The following is a 15,125-nucleotide window of genomic DNA, read 5'->3' on the forward strand; positions in this document are numbered from 1 at the left end:
GTGCATTCGACCCTCCAGGGGTTCATCCTGGAGTCAAATTCCTGAAAGAAGAAGGTTCGGTGCTGGAGGCTCTCCAGTGCCTAATGATCAGCTGCATGGGGGGAATCCTAAATCTCCGGAGGAGGATTACCTCATGATTTAGACCCGCATGGGGCCTTTTTCACTGGTAGCCCAACGTCCGTGGGCGGATGGAGTCTGGCACTGCTCAGTGCTACTGCAAAGTGGCACTGGCAGAGTTGAGGTCAGGCATGCCTGACAAGGGGTCCGAGGTGCACACCTCTCGGACGACTCTGGGTTTGGCTGCGGCAGAGATCCCCGCCCCAGCAGGGAGATCGTAGCCTCTCCTAGAGTTTTGTTGGGGCGTCCGCTGGGCGTTGCTTGCTTGGGCAGCCTCCCACCCAATTTGTGGGGGTCTGCCCGCTGCACATCCTGCAGCGGTACTGCTCCTCCTGGATCTGGAGGGGAGGAGGACTCTTGTGGCCAGCCGCGCGATTGGAGAGGGCTAGGCCTAAAATAGGTTGGGGGCGCCTTCCGCGGACCACTTTGGTGGGGCGGAAGGGGGAGGTCATTGTTGGGAGTTACAACTGGGGCCTCCGTGGAGGAGGTAACGGTTGGGCGTGGAGTGGCGTTGGTAACGGGTTCCGCAGAGAAGATCCCCGACCCAACAAGAAGACCATCTTCGGGCGAATTCCACCTACCACGCCAGGCGGTGGGGTATCGTGCCCAAAGGTGTCATTACCTGGGTTGACCGAACGGTAATGGTGTGGCCCTCTATCCACTTCATTTCCCACGGGTTTCTTCGTCAACCATGGCAATCGCTGGCACTTGGGCCCTAGTGATCAGGCTAATGTTGCGCCAGTGTCTGTGACCCGGAAGGGTCACGGGCAGGCTAGTGCTCTGAAGAGGGGCCACCGAGATGTACTGGGTTTCCAGTCTCGGGGTAAGGATCCGGTGCGGACCAGCCGCGAGAATGAAGTGCTGATTAGGTTGACAAATTTGGTGGTGGGGACATGTGGACAGGCCGGAGATCCAGCATTGTAGTGGCTGGCAGCCCCACAGGATCTGCACGGCCTTTTGGATGGGCTCGGTGGCCTGCAGTAACTGTTGGAGGAGAGGGGCTGAGCGGATGAATCGGGAGCGGAGTTCTGGCTGGTAGGGTTAGGCTGCTTATTAGTGCCGAGTTTGTATCGCATTCAGCTTCAGCGTGGCCCCCTTCTTGCAATAGTTGTGAGGTCTTGCTAGGCAGTCCATTTTTCGGCGAAAGTGGAGTTCGAGGTAGGCCGAGGGATGATTCGCTTCTGAGAGGTGCTATGCGACTGATTGAAAGTTTCCCACGAATCAGCCATGCGACAAGCTTCCATAAGTGTGGAGGGCTGTTTATCGTTAAGATATATACTGCAAGGGGCCCTGGCACACATTGGAAAAGGTCTTCTAGCATGGTACGATTGAAGAGATCCTCAAACGTCGTGCAGGCCAAGGAGTCGAACCAGCGCTACATCGGACTGGGTTTTTGTGACATGCCCATTCTGTCCAAGACCAGCCGACTTCCTTGGCAAGACCTCGAACCGTTATCTCCATTTTTTCTGGGGTTATCTCGTAGGCCTTTGTAATGACTCCTCACGAACTTCTGCCATGTTGCCTCTCTGGTCTTCTCCAGTGAGCTTAAGCGCTGCCTTGGCTTTTCCTCCATATGCTTGGCTAGTATTAAGACTCTCCCGCTCTCCCATGGTGCTGTAGTTATCGAAAAAGAGCCTCGATCTCCTCCAGCCATGCTTCTGGCTCGTCCCTCAGTCCACTTGGGGACTAGGAATTGATGCTCGAAATTGGAGCGTTTGATGCAGCAGGTGTGGGACTGGGCTTGATGGCTAGCCATAGCTTCGGCATTCTCCATTTTCGCTCTCTCAAGCTCGAGCTCCCCTTCTCCTTTAGGGCTAACTCAGTTTCCTTGCAGGCTAACTCATGCTGTCTCCTTCTTTCTCTTTCCTCTTCATATTGCCTTTTCTCGGCCATACATCCTCTGCTTGAGTCTTTCTTCCCTTCTCCGCAAGTCGTCCACTTGCTCCTTAACCCAGGTGGTAAGTTCCAAATCGGTGAGACCTGCCGCCCCCCAGCCCCAGGAAAGTTTTATAATGCTCTGCTGCCATGGTTCTGGTGTGGAAGAGCGTCTAACCGGTCGACAGGCGTATTTGGGCAGCAGGAAGTGTCTCTTCAATGACGTGGCACCCTTTCAAAAAGGTGGCCTGTAGTTTGGGTGTGTGCTGTGTACAGGTCACACTGGTGGCACTCCAGTATCCCTAGGCACTGGTGCAGGTTAGGTCCCAGAAGAACTTTCTCTTCTGTGTTCCCTTTGTTTTCTTTTAGTGGCACTTATGGTGCCAATGTGTTCCTAGGACCCTCTACTGGAGTCCAACTGGGCAGTGCAACAATCGAATGAGAGAAAAAGGGAAGGTAAAAGAGAGAGAGAGAGAAAGAGAGAGAGAGAGAGAGAGAGAGAGAGAGAGAGAGAGAGAGAGAGAGAGAGAGAGAAAAGTAAGTGCTATTCAAGTGATGACAGTGCTGCAAATTATTGGCACTGTGGAATAAAGTGAATCTGGGTTTTTTTTTTCTTTAAAGATCCCCGTGAGTGGCTGGTCCCAACGCCCCAGTGCTGGCCCCTTCTTTTCAGAGGGTGAAAACTACTGTTTGCTTCGGTCTGATAGCAGGCCTCACTTCGTGACCGACAGTTTATCACTGTATCGTGTCATCTTTAACTTGTCCTCATCTATTGTGGACAGAGGTGTTTCTTTTATTTGGTTTATTGTATTGAATTAATTAGCCTAGTGTCAGCCGTTTTTGAAGAGGGTCACGACACTTAGAGGGGAATGCTTACTTAACGATAGAGAGAGAGAGAGAGAGAGAGAGAGAGAGAGAGAGAGAGAGAGAGAGAGAGAGAGAGAGAATTCTCAATCAGCTAATTTCTTTGCTGTTTGAGAACATGTAAAAACAAAGATCTTATAAATGCACAATGGCATGGATCTTAATAAAATCAGATAGATGCGTCGTCTTGGCTTCCTTAAGGGATATTTATTATCTTAATTTTCCTGGGAGCCGACGTCACAAAAAGTTTATCGTAAAATTTTAAATTCTCTTTTATATGATTTTTATAGCAGGTATCTGTATAGGAACTTGTTATGGTACTCCTAACTAAGGCCTATCTTTCCTGCCTAAATTATCTTTTTGGTTTTTCTTTGCAAGTCCGTCCTAGCTAAGATATTAGGAGGTGGGTTCGCTCTACTAAAGGAAAAAAAAGAAAATGACCCAAGAGTGGCTCGGCAGAGTCTGGTCACAACAGCGGATGACAATAACAAGGTCTTAAGATATGAAAAGTCCCAAGTTAGGCTAAATTTCAAAACCTTGGGCGTAGCGACAACATCAAATGGTGGTTTCTCTCACAAACAGTTCGAACAATTTCAAAACAACAACTCGAACACGCATGGAGGAATCCAAGATGGGCGGGTATTTCCTTTTAACCAAATTCAAAAACAACGCAACAAATGCAGGTATCCAGATTTTACTTTAAATATACCAATCATGCATAGCGTTTGCGTTACTTGGATGGAAAACTAAATTACCAAACAACTTTGTCTTTTGTTATCGTACTCTCACCCGGACATTAAACAAAATGAAAAAAAGAAATGCTAGCCTGCCTGCGTAAATTTACGTTGTTGAATGGTACCTTTATTGTAAATTATATTTCAGTTCGTTTGCTACTTCACTGACACGGTTTTGAATGATTCCCGCTATATGCAAACAATAATGATGAATTGCCGACGCGATTTCTAAATTACTTTGTGTATGAAATGGGCTCCGCTTTTCTCGCCTTAGGGATTCGCTTTCTTGAACGACTTCTCTCACGGTCCGAACACGTAAAATGCCCGTTCTAAACGACACAAATTGTGATTCGCTCTGCTCTCAGGCACCTTGCCTACCTACGCTAATTCTCGCTACACTTGTTATTATAACTATTCTCTTACTGCTTATTATTATGCCTGGTTCCTTGTTTGGAAGAATGAAATAGAATTCAATATCTGACTTTTATTTTTGGAATTAATGTAATTTTAATTTCCTTTTCTCCAGATTCTTTCTCTAAAATGTACTTTAGATTCTAGGCAAGGTCGCCAATGTGCGTGGTGAGGGTCTTGGTTGATCATGTATTATTCAATTTTACGTAATTTTACGGCCCTGCAAACCAAGATTACACGTAACCTGCCACTTGAAGCCAAAAGTTAACCTCAAAGACAGTCGTTAATTAGCCCCAAAGGTCGCCAGTTAAGGTTATTAACCTTAACAAGAATATTTGAGATGAATTTGATTTAAACGCAATCAATTCTTCCAAACATTCGACGCCGAGGCATACAAAAGCATCGAGATTTAACCTGATTTTGCTTACCCTAAATCCTAGGTATTTTACTGAATAACGGGGTTGAAGCTAACAATATAATAATGAGGTTTAATCTAGACTTAGTAAACACATATACAGTAAGTGGGGATGAAGGAGGGGAAACAAAAGAAATGCGAAATACAGAAAAAGATAAAGAATGGGCGAAGTTTTGAACAAAAGCGACTTTTACCTTAGGATCTAACGCGCGCACCAACACCGCCCGAGGGGGTCTTCGCACTGCTTCTTCACTTCACTAATAGGATAATAGAAAAAGAAAGGGGACAAGGCCACCTTCCAGACGTCTGCCGAGACGGCTGGTTTTCTACTCTATAGTTCCCTGACCGCCTGGGTCAAAACAGGCCTACAGTCATGCCTTAGGCGTCTATGCTCTATTGAAACATTCGCCACGAAGACAGGTAGAAAGGAAAAAGGACTTTAGGACCACCTATTCTTAAAGTTGAATATGGAAATTTCTCCTATGGGGTTAAATGCCTAAATGCTACCTATTCCTTTCTCCAACGGATGTTAAAGTTTGAACTGAAGACGCAGCCTAATGCGGACAATGGCTTTTCCGGTCTTGGTCAGGCTGATATTATTTACAATCAAATGTTACGAGGGCTAACAGCAGTAATATTTATAAAAATATATATATATATATATATATATAATATATATATATATATATATATATATATATATATATATATATATATATATATATATATATATATATATATATATATATATATATATATATACATAAAAGGCACTAATATCTATGACTCCAAATTCATCACCAATATTTTGAAGCTAAATTTAGTGACGAGACACTACAAGAAGCCAGAAACAAGCTTATGTAACATATTCTTGAGGTTGGTTATCTGAAGGTTTCTTCCGAGGTATTTCCAGTTTGAGGTATTTCCAGTTTACTGTTTTTGCCTCCTCATTACCCTGAGAACAGCAGGGAAATACTGCCATTATCAAGGCTGTATTGCCAGAACATTATAGAAAATAAGAGCATGGCTACCTTTATTCCCAAGAATAGAAAAAAATTTACAATAAATAATATACATACATATATATATATATATATATATATATATATATATATATATATATATATATATATATATATATATATATATATATATATATATATATATATATATATATATATATATATATATATATATACAATCATGAAGCTACAAATGTCGCAATATCAAATTCACGCTACTAAAGAGCATCTCCGATGGAGAATTATCACGAAGGGGAATTTATATGTGATAAATGAATAAGCAATTCGACGGGACGCGAACCCTTGACATGGACCCATTCAGCGACTCCAGTGGACTTACCACGCCATCAAGAGTGGTATAAATCATTACTGAGTGTGCTGTACTGTTTTTTCCGTCGTAGTAAATGGTACTTAGCCCCGCAATGACCCCACTATGCTATGATAGTTCATTGATGCGTTTGGAACACGCAGCTCTTATTATGAAATTTTTATCACCGTGATTTATATAAAATCATGAAGCTACAAATGTAATAAGCAATATTAAATTCACGCTACCAGAGTATCTCCGATGGAGAATTATCACGAAAGGGAATTTATATGTGATAAATGAATAAGTACCACCGGGACCACGAACCCTTGACATGGACCCATTCAGTGACTCCAGTGGATTGCACACCGGTAAAGTACAATTTCCTGCTCACGGAAGGAAAAACAGTACAGCACACTTTCGGTAATGATTTATACTCACTTCATGGCGCCAGTGGTAACGCCCACTGGAGTCGCTGAATGGGTCCATGTCAAGGGTTTAGTCCGTTGGTACTTATTCATTTATCACTTATATAAATTCCCCTTCAATGATAATTCTCCATCGGAGATACTCTCGAGGTATGAATTTAATATTAGCGACATTTGTAGCTTCATGATTGTATATAAATCATGGTGTGATAAAATTTATCATATATATATATATATATATATATATATATATATATATATATATATATATATATATATATATATATATATATATATATATATATATATTATATATATATATATATATATATATATTATATATATATATATATATATATATATATATATATATATATATATATACACACACACACACACAACAGAATTAATCAGCATAGTCACATAAACCAAAAAATAAAATTCTGATTCACATCAGGTAGACCCAGGTCTTTCTAATGAAAGGCAAGTGCACAACCAACTGAACCACACAAGTCATAAAAGAAACTGGAACCTAAGTACCATTGTATCTAAGGCTTTTACGTGGGCAGGATTACTGCCTACCATACCAGTGAGTTTTACCCAGCTTCCCGAACCAGCAGGAACCTACTTGCTTGCATTTCATGCAGATTATTCCATCTGAGTGAATATGATAGAAGTAATCAATATAATCACGAGTGGAACAGAAATAAATTTCTGACTCACATCGGTGGTACTTAAGTTCCAACTTCTTCTCTGACTTGTGTGGTTTAGTTGGTAGCACCCTTGCCTTTCAATTGAAAGACTTCAGTTCTATCCCGAAGTAAGTCAGAAATTCATTTCTATTCCACAAATGGTTGAGTGTTGATTACTTTTATCAGATTAACTCAGAGGAGATAATCTGAATAGAATGCTATGAATTGGGTCACTGCTGGATCAGGAAATTGGGTAAAATCTGCTGGTATGCTAGGCAGTAAGCCTACCCATATAAAAGCCTTAGGTTCAGTGGTCCTTAGGTTCCAACTGCTTTTATGACTTGTGTGGTTCAGTTAGTAGCGTCCTTGCCTTTCAATTGACAGACCTGGTTTCAATCCCAATGTGTGTCAGAAATTTATTTGTGTTCCACAAGTGAATGTGAGTTGATTACTTCTGTCTTATTCACTTGCAATAGTTTGGATGAAATGCTAGCAACTGGGTCACTGCTGGGTCGGGAAGTTGGATAGATAGATATATATATAGATATATATATATAGATATATATATATATATATATATATATATATATATATATATATATATATATATATATATATATATATATATATATAAAATAGTCTCTTTCTTTCACAATTAAAGCATTTTACAATGATAATTACTAAGCAGCAGAGTAATTTTAATATGAATAATGAATAGTCTTCAATGACATAAAAGTTATTCCTTTGTTTCACATTAAGACAATCCACAAGTTTGAAAATAACCCAGTCTGGGTCTTCCATACATGGACTGACACAAGAGCCAACAGTAAATGCATCAGATTGACTGACTGATTGATTCCCATACACTGAGGTTTCAATAACTGTCATGCATTCATTTCCAATAAAAACATTAAGTTGTGAGTAAAGATGATTTTCAATTAATGGGGTTATTAAGTAGAGTGGGTCTGCAGCAAAGGTAGAGGCAGGAGGTTATGGTGGTTGGAATTACAGCTAAAGTTGTGGTGGGGGATTAGGGTGAATACAATTACTGCTAAGGTTGTGTTGGTGGATTAGGTGACTGTAATTAGAGTTAAGGTGGCAGATTACAGTGGGCAGATTTAAAGGTGATAGATTACATTGTGCAGATTTACAGCTATACCTTGGATGAGCTTAGAGGATCAACTGCTAAGGGATGGATGGCACTGAGTGAACACCCCCCGCGAATAGGTCAAATCCGCGAATGCTTAAAACCCATCTAAAAACACTTAGAACTGCCCATTTTGATAGCTTAAACCAAGAAAAACCCTGTAAAAATGCTTATACCTGAGTGTTTTAATAGTTTTATCACAAAAAGTGCATTTATTCACGAAAAATATATGAAAATACAGTAATTAATGACTATTTCTCAGTGAAAAATACCGCGAATGGGCGAATTTTCCGCGAATGATGGCTAGATATGTTCCATGGAGAAACCCACAAATGCGTGAGTCCGCGAACCATGAGAACGCAAATACAGGGGGTTTACTGTATGTTCAGGGTGATTTAAAGCTACAGGGGTTGACTTTGAGAGTTTATAGAAGCAGTTTTGAATTATCTTTACTTTTCATTCTCTTCCTTCACTTTTCTATCTTTGTTATATCTTAGCCCATTTCCTGTTTTCCCCTCCCTTACCAATCCACGGAGATGTGTACTCTGCATGTTAATGTATAACCTTTTTTATGTATTCAACAATTAATCTAAAATAAAGTTTTTGGTGGATTTAAAGGAAATTCTAGAAAGTTCCTTATTTTATCCAGTTCTGGAGCTGCTTTCTCTTATACTGAAGAGATTTTTTACCATACCAAACCAATACTGAACCCCATACCTTTTTAATATAACTGTAAAATAACTTAAAATTTACTGAGATATTTTATTATTTCAACGATTTACAGAGTACTATACAATACCTTTTTAATACCTGTCAAGTATCTCTTAATTATTAGTATAATAATTTTTAATTTTAAAGGATTCACATAGTACAGTGCAACCAATGATAATCACTTATCAAGAACTTCAAGTTTTAAAGATCTCACAGTAACTATTTTAATTGAACACTTAAGACCAAAGAGTTCATTTATGTACAGCGAGCTGTCATTATAATTACAAAATCCTTTGACAAGACCAATGACTTACGTGTCTATTCTCACTGGGCTCCCCAAAAAGGATTTGAGCTTAAATGACGGGAAAATTAGAGCAAGGTAATATTGAAGAACCTGAACAACCAGGTGGAAGGAGACCAAAGGGAACCGAGAGAGAGTAAAAGGCATAAAGCAATGCAGCTAGGGCAAAAGCAGACACGAACAATGAATCTTTTGTACCTTGCAAGACAAACTACTATCTCTCACTACTTTATTTCCTATTACAGAACTCAAAATAAGCTATTTCGCTGCAGATGATCGTCACCCAGACTTATCATGCCTACAAACTTAACATTTTAACCCACTGACTCCGTAAAATATCTTAGCCTCTGAAACTGATATAGTCCTACAAGCAAACTTATACAGCCTGTTCCAAACACAAATGATTGCTCTATCATCCTACAGCACTTACTTCCATGACATTAGTCTCTGAAATGCTAATTAACACCTGCTTCCTGAAATACAGGTCGTCCCTGGGTTATGACGGGGGTTCCGTTCCAACACTGCATCACAAGCCGAAAATCGTCGTAACCCAAAATATCATCAAAAATCATAAGAAAACCTTACTTTTAATCCTTTGGGTATCTTGAAAAGGATGTAACATACATTTTTATTGAGTTTTTCATAAAAAAAAACTCTAAATTTTTACCATTCTGCCATTTTGTAGCCATATTTCTTGTCGGATAAGTGTCATCAGACGTCATAAACCCGGAGCATGCATTGTAACCTGGGAAATAATTTTTGATGAATATATTTGAAGAGCGTCATAAACTTGGAACCTTGTGAGCCGAGGCCATCGTAACCCAGGGACTGCCTACTCGGAATCTCACAGCTCTCTCCCTGATTCCAAAAAGCAAAATCAGCTGGAGATATCCTATCCTACATTACTCTTATCTGGTAACCATGTTTTGTGAGCAAGGGGAATGTGTTATCACAGCTTTTAAAAGAGTTCAGTAAAGTCCGTTTTGGTCAAAATTCTCTTCATCCAGGATTACTCATCCTCTCTGAAAGCTCACTTCAAGTTCCTTACAGGATTACTTTATTTCAGATGTCATTGTTTTTATACACTTGGTTGGCTTCTCATGCCTTCCTATGTTTACTACAAGGGATATATTTATTATCAAACTCTTATTCCTGTAAAAATGAAGGCATGAAAAATATTGTCTAAATCAGTAGTAAACATGCCTGGAGATAAACAATTACTAAAAGTATTCAGGCTTTTTATATCAGTGTGCAGTATGTGCTTAGCTACAAAAATGGTAAACGTTTTACTCAGAAACCTGAAGTTCACAGAAACACTTTAATACAACTGAAGGTGAAAAAAATCTAGTTACTGAATATAACAACAGTGTGCGTTTACAAAAAATAAATGCCTCTCAAAATTTCTAACACAACAAATTAACTACTTATGAGTAAATCACTCTGACTGTTAGCTTTTGTGGCTGACAGAAGAGAAAATGTGACCAATGTCTACACAATATAGTAGATGTTATGTATATCATTAAACATTTATTTACTTACCTATAAAATCTAATAAAGAAAGCAGCTCAAACTAAATAAAAAATCTTGTACTTTACCTGTGCTGGTGGCAAATGTGGTTAGCTTCTGAATTTCTTTTCCTTTTCAGATGAAGGAAACATTGCAGAAGCACTATCTACAAGCCATCTTCCAAGTCAGAACCTTGAACCGTTGCCAGAAAAGCCACATCAACAAACGCACGCTAAAAAAAAAGTGAAAAAATATGAGTTTCAGCAACAGTTTGATGACCCTGAAGAGGAGAGGAAGAGATTAAATGCCATCAATGCAAGAAAAAATCGCATGAAACAGAAAGCGTAAGTAAAGCCCACAGTTAAGGATTCTTCTTGTAATTTACTCAGCTATGTAATTTTAGAGACTAGAAACTAGAAAGATCATGAATGACACATAAATGAAGTGAGACTGAACCAAAAGATACGTATATACTATGATGGCTAACATTATTCAAGGTGGAAAATTAAGTAGAATTAAAACATGAAAAACGTGAAATACAAACACATCTGATTTCAGCATCACAATTTTCATTTTGTATATCACATTTCTAATCTCACTGTTGTACAATCAGAAAATAAAAGAAAGGGAGATAGGGCTATCACTAGCAATTTTAAAAGGGCGTAGATATGTAATCATCACAAGGGAACTCTTAACAGTAAGCAAAAATCTGATTTTATCATTAAATAACATTTCTCTTAGGTCTGAGAAGCCATTAGTTGGCTAAGGGTAGGATTTCTTCAGAGCCTGGGTTTTAGAATGAATCATTTGGCAAAACTTGAGAAACATCTCTTCTTACTTAGGTGTTATCTTCCTTAACTTTGCATTCCTTCAGTTTTTCTCTTCTGTTTAAGACCACATATTTCACATACATTGTTAAGTCTAGAAATGACTCGGGGTTTGGTTATACAGGTACTACTTTGGAATAATAATAATAATAATAATAATAATAATAATAATAATAATAATAATAATAATAACAATAATAATAATAATAATAATAATAATAATGCCCAGTCCGTGGATGTCCCAGCACCTATACCGGTATGACCTCCATGAAACTGGCGAAGAGTGTCTCCTGTCATGCCCAAGAAGGTGCCATAAAAAACCATATGAGGGATGCCCACAATGCTAGCATTACAAAGAGTGAAACAGTGGGGAATACAGAAGTGATTGGAAAAGCCCCCAACCCAAGGAGCCTACAGCTGCTGGAGGCACTCTTAATACAGCAGGAGAAGCCCTTATTAAATACCACCAAAGAGGTATTCCTCCTGCCTACCAGCATTAGGCAGCCTACTGCATCTGTAGCTGACAGACCAACGCTAGACACCGCAAGAAACAACAATCCCGAATGTGAAACTCACAATGATGTTGGAGATTCTGTGAGCCACCCGGTGCCCGATCAGAATATTTGTCATGAAATACCAGAAAACGACGTCGCACACCAGCCCCACCACTCAGCAAGGCTGCAGCAGAGAAACCATCAGTGATAAATTTTTGGATTGCGAGAAAACCTTGCCAGCCAATAAGCAACACGAATGTTTCTCCTCAGCCTATTAGTGGGCAGCTGAATTTGACCCCCCTCTGACCTTCTCGAATGATAATAATAATAATAATAATAATAATAATAATAATAATAATAATAATAATAATAATAAATAATAATAATAATAATAATAGGATACAATCAAGAAAGAATACATGCAGACACTTAAGGCAATACTCAAGTCAAAACTCAACACCAGACACATGATGACTGCCATAAACACATGGGCAGTACCAGTAATCAGTTACAGCGCACGAGTGGTGGAGTGGACAAAGGCTGAATTCTGCTGCATAGACCAGAAAACTAGAAAACACATGACAAAACACAAAGCACTACACCCAAGAGCAAATACAGACTGATTATACACAACACAAAAGGATGGAGGAAGAGGTCTACTAAGCAAAGAGGACTGCATCAACATCAAGAGTAGAGCACTGGGGCAATACCTAATAATAATAATAATAATAATAATAATAATAATAATAATAATAATAATAATAATAATAATAATAATAATAATAATAATAATAATAATAATAATACTTTGGGTATAGGGCCTCTTTCAAACATGTTTTGTTAAATATGATGGCAGCCTTGGTTGCATTAATCTTGTAGATTATTCATTCAACTCTTCTAATTAGCTTTTTTTCTTCTTCAGCAACAGAATTAAGTAAAATGCCAAAGTTCATTGTAGGGGTTTTATTTATAAAAATATCAAAAGTCGAAGGTAATGGAAATTCCGAGGGCGGTGTCCAAAAACAAGTGCAGGGGTCGTCAGTGCTTCTGGGATTGTAGGTGTTGTGACATGTTTCAGAAGGCCTTCTTCCTTCTAAAGGCGGAAGCTGAATGAAGTGGTGGCTATGGTCTCTCTTTTTTTATATCAGCGGTCGGCAGGGGGCGCTGGTCACGATCTCACCACCAACCAATGGGAAAAGGTCATGCCCAGTGACGTCAACGCTCTCTTGGCCAATCAAAAATCAATGCTCTCTCGACCAATCAAAAAGCAGACTGAGACACTAACACCAGAGAGATTAAGGTTCCTTTCAAGTCAGTTGTGTCTCTCTCTGGTCACAAACGTTTTCTATGCATACAACAACTCAGAACAGTCTGGCATATTCTTTACATATTCAATGTTGACACATGCTTGACAACACTGAACACCCTACACTTCTTACCCTTTTTGATCAGTCCTTTCTTGTTGCATAAGAGAAACTAATTAGCCTGGTAGGTATCTCTTCTAAAAGGCCACTCTGAAATAAACAACTGTTCTTTAGTTTTGGACAGTGCCATAGCCTTTGTAATGGGGTCTTCCATTGTCTTGGATTGAAGTTCCCTTGCTTGGGGGTACAATCAAACGCACATCTATCAGTTCCATCTTCTACCTGTTGTTCAGATGGTGTGAAGGACAAGTTTAGTAGAGGTGCAATGCTTAATTTCGATCCTCTTTTGTTCTGAAACACTTGTGTCTGATTTGTGACATATTTCAGACCTGCTGACTCCAAGTTCAAGCCCAATTTACTCAGGCGTAATACTGTTCCAAGGGCCAGCGGAATGGCTGTGTGTATTAAGAGAGGGTTTCTGTGTATTGTATGCTCATCACACTGAATGGCTGAGCTTTAGATTTTTCCACTCTTTCTGGGTGTGAGAAGTAAATAAATGAACCCACAAACCAATCTGGCAACCATCTTGACCTTGTATCCACAGGTGTTATGGGGATTCTCTTGTGGAGTACGTTTGCCAGTGAGTTCACCTGATAACTGTGAAGATGAATCAGGTTGTTCCTGATGATAGCTCTTCTATAAAGGTATACAGTACTTGAAATTCCAAGCCAATTGGGATGATATTCACTATGAACTTATTAAGCTCCAGTGAAGCAATATTTATAAAAGTCCAAATATTACTGGAGTTTAAAGATCACCTTATGAATACTATCATGTGGAGAATTCCTTCTAAAATCCTTAAGTTTCATTTTACAGATAAGCCATGGTTTAAAGCTGCATGTAAGCTTGCCTACCATGAAGAACAAGCAGCTTATCATTTATGGAGACAGTTAATCAGACTATTTGTGATGTAATTTCAGTGAGCTTTGAAGTCAAGCCCAGGTTGTCTAGGAGACAGCTGAGAGAGGTTATACAGTAATGAGGGTGTGAAGATGATCTTGCTCTCTGGTGGCAATGCCCAAGGTGGTCTACCCTCAGGTCATCACTCTGGAGTTGATTCTAGCATGCCTTCCTTTGTAGGAGTCCTTGTAAGCAAACAATGTGGAGAGTGTGGTGTTGCCTCAGTCATGCTTTCGAGAGTCTTAAGTTGTGTTCAATGGCCTTCAAGTCTAGAGAAGTCAAAACTTTGCTTCTGGGCCTTGACAGTTATGGTGGCATGGACCCTCATGGATCTTTCCCAACTTTTTTAAAAAGACTGCTGATTTCATTGCTCCTAAAATTACTACTATTTTCAGAAGATTAATTAGGCTTGCAAGTTTTCTTTCTTTTTGGGGGAAGGGAAACATTGCTGCATTACCTAAGGGACTACATCTGACCTCATGTCCCTCTGAATACGTATGGGCTCTCTAAGCATCTTTTCAGGGTTCTTGAAACTAATAACCTGCTATCTGCATTACAGTTTGGGTTTCATAAAGCCCTTGGTACTTGTCATGAACTCTTGTCATTATCTATTGTCTTGCAGAGTACTCTTGATGAAAGTGCAGAGGCACACAAGTTCAGTCTAGATTTTAGGTCAGCCTTTGACCGTGTGAATCATGAAGCACTTATCAACAAACTTGAAGCACTTATCTACAAACTAAGATTACTGAAAATTAGTGGATCTTTTATAAATATTTTAAATTAATTTTTAATAGGTAGAACCCAAAGGGTCTGTGTTGCTGGCCGGTATAGCAGCTTTAGTAATGTCATTTCAGGTGTTCCTCAAGGTAGTGTTCGTGTACCTTTGCTATTTACTACCTATAGTAGTGGCAAGTGGTGTGGAGAACAAACTTATTGCATACACTGATGAT

At 39.4% G+C, this 15,125-nt stretch overlaps 1 protein-coding gene across 2 annotated transcripts in view; it reads left to right on the forward strand.

Moving 5' to 3' along the window:
• LOC136847220 (protein split ends-like) overlaps positions 1-15,125 on the forward strand; it is a 101,090-nt gene that overhangs the window by 75,837 nt on the left and 10,128 nt on the right. For both annotated transcript variants that reach the window (XM_067118681.1, XM_067118682.1), the window contains exon 2: positions 10,670-10,874. In XM_067118681.1, the coding sequence (XP_066974782.1) occupies positions 10,670-10,874 (205 nt within the window). The remainder of the gene's footprint in view (positions 1-10,669; positions 10,875-15,125) is intronic.

This window comes from Macrobrachium rosenbergii, chromosome 16, assembly GCF_040412425.1.
Source record: "Macrobrachium rosenbergii isolate ZJJX-2024 chromosome 16, ASM4041242v1, whole genome shotgun sequence".
Lineage (NCBI taxonomy): Eukaryota > Metazoa > Arthropoda > Malacostraca > Decapoda > Palaemonidae > Macrobrachium > Macrobrachium rosenbergii.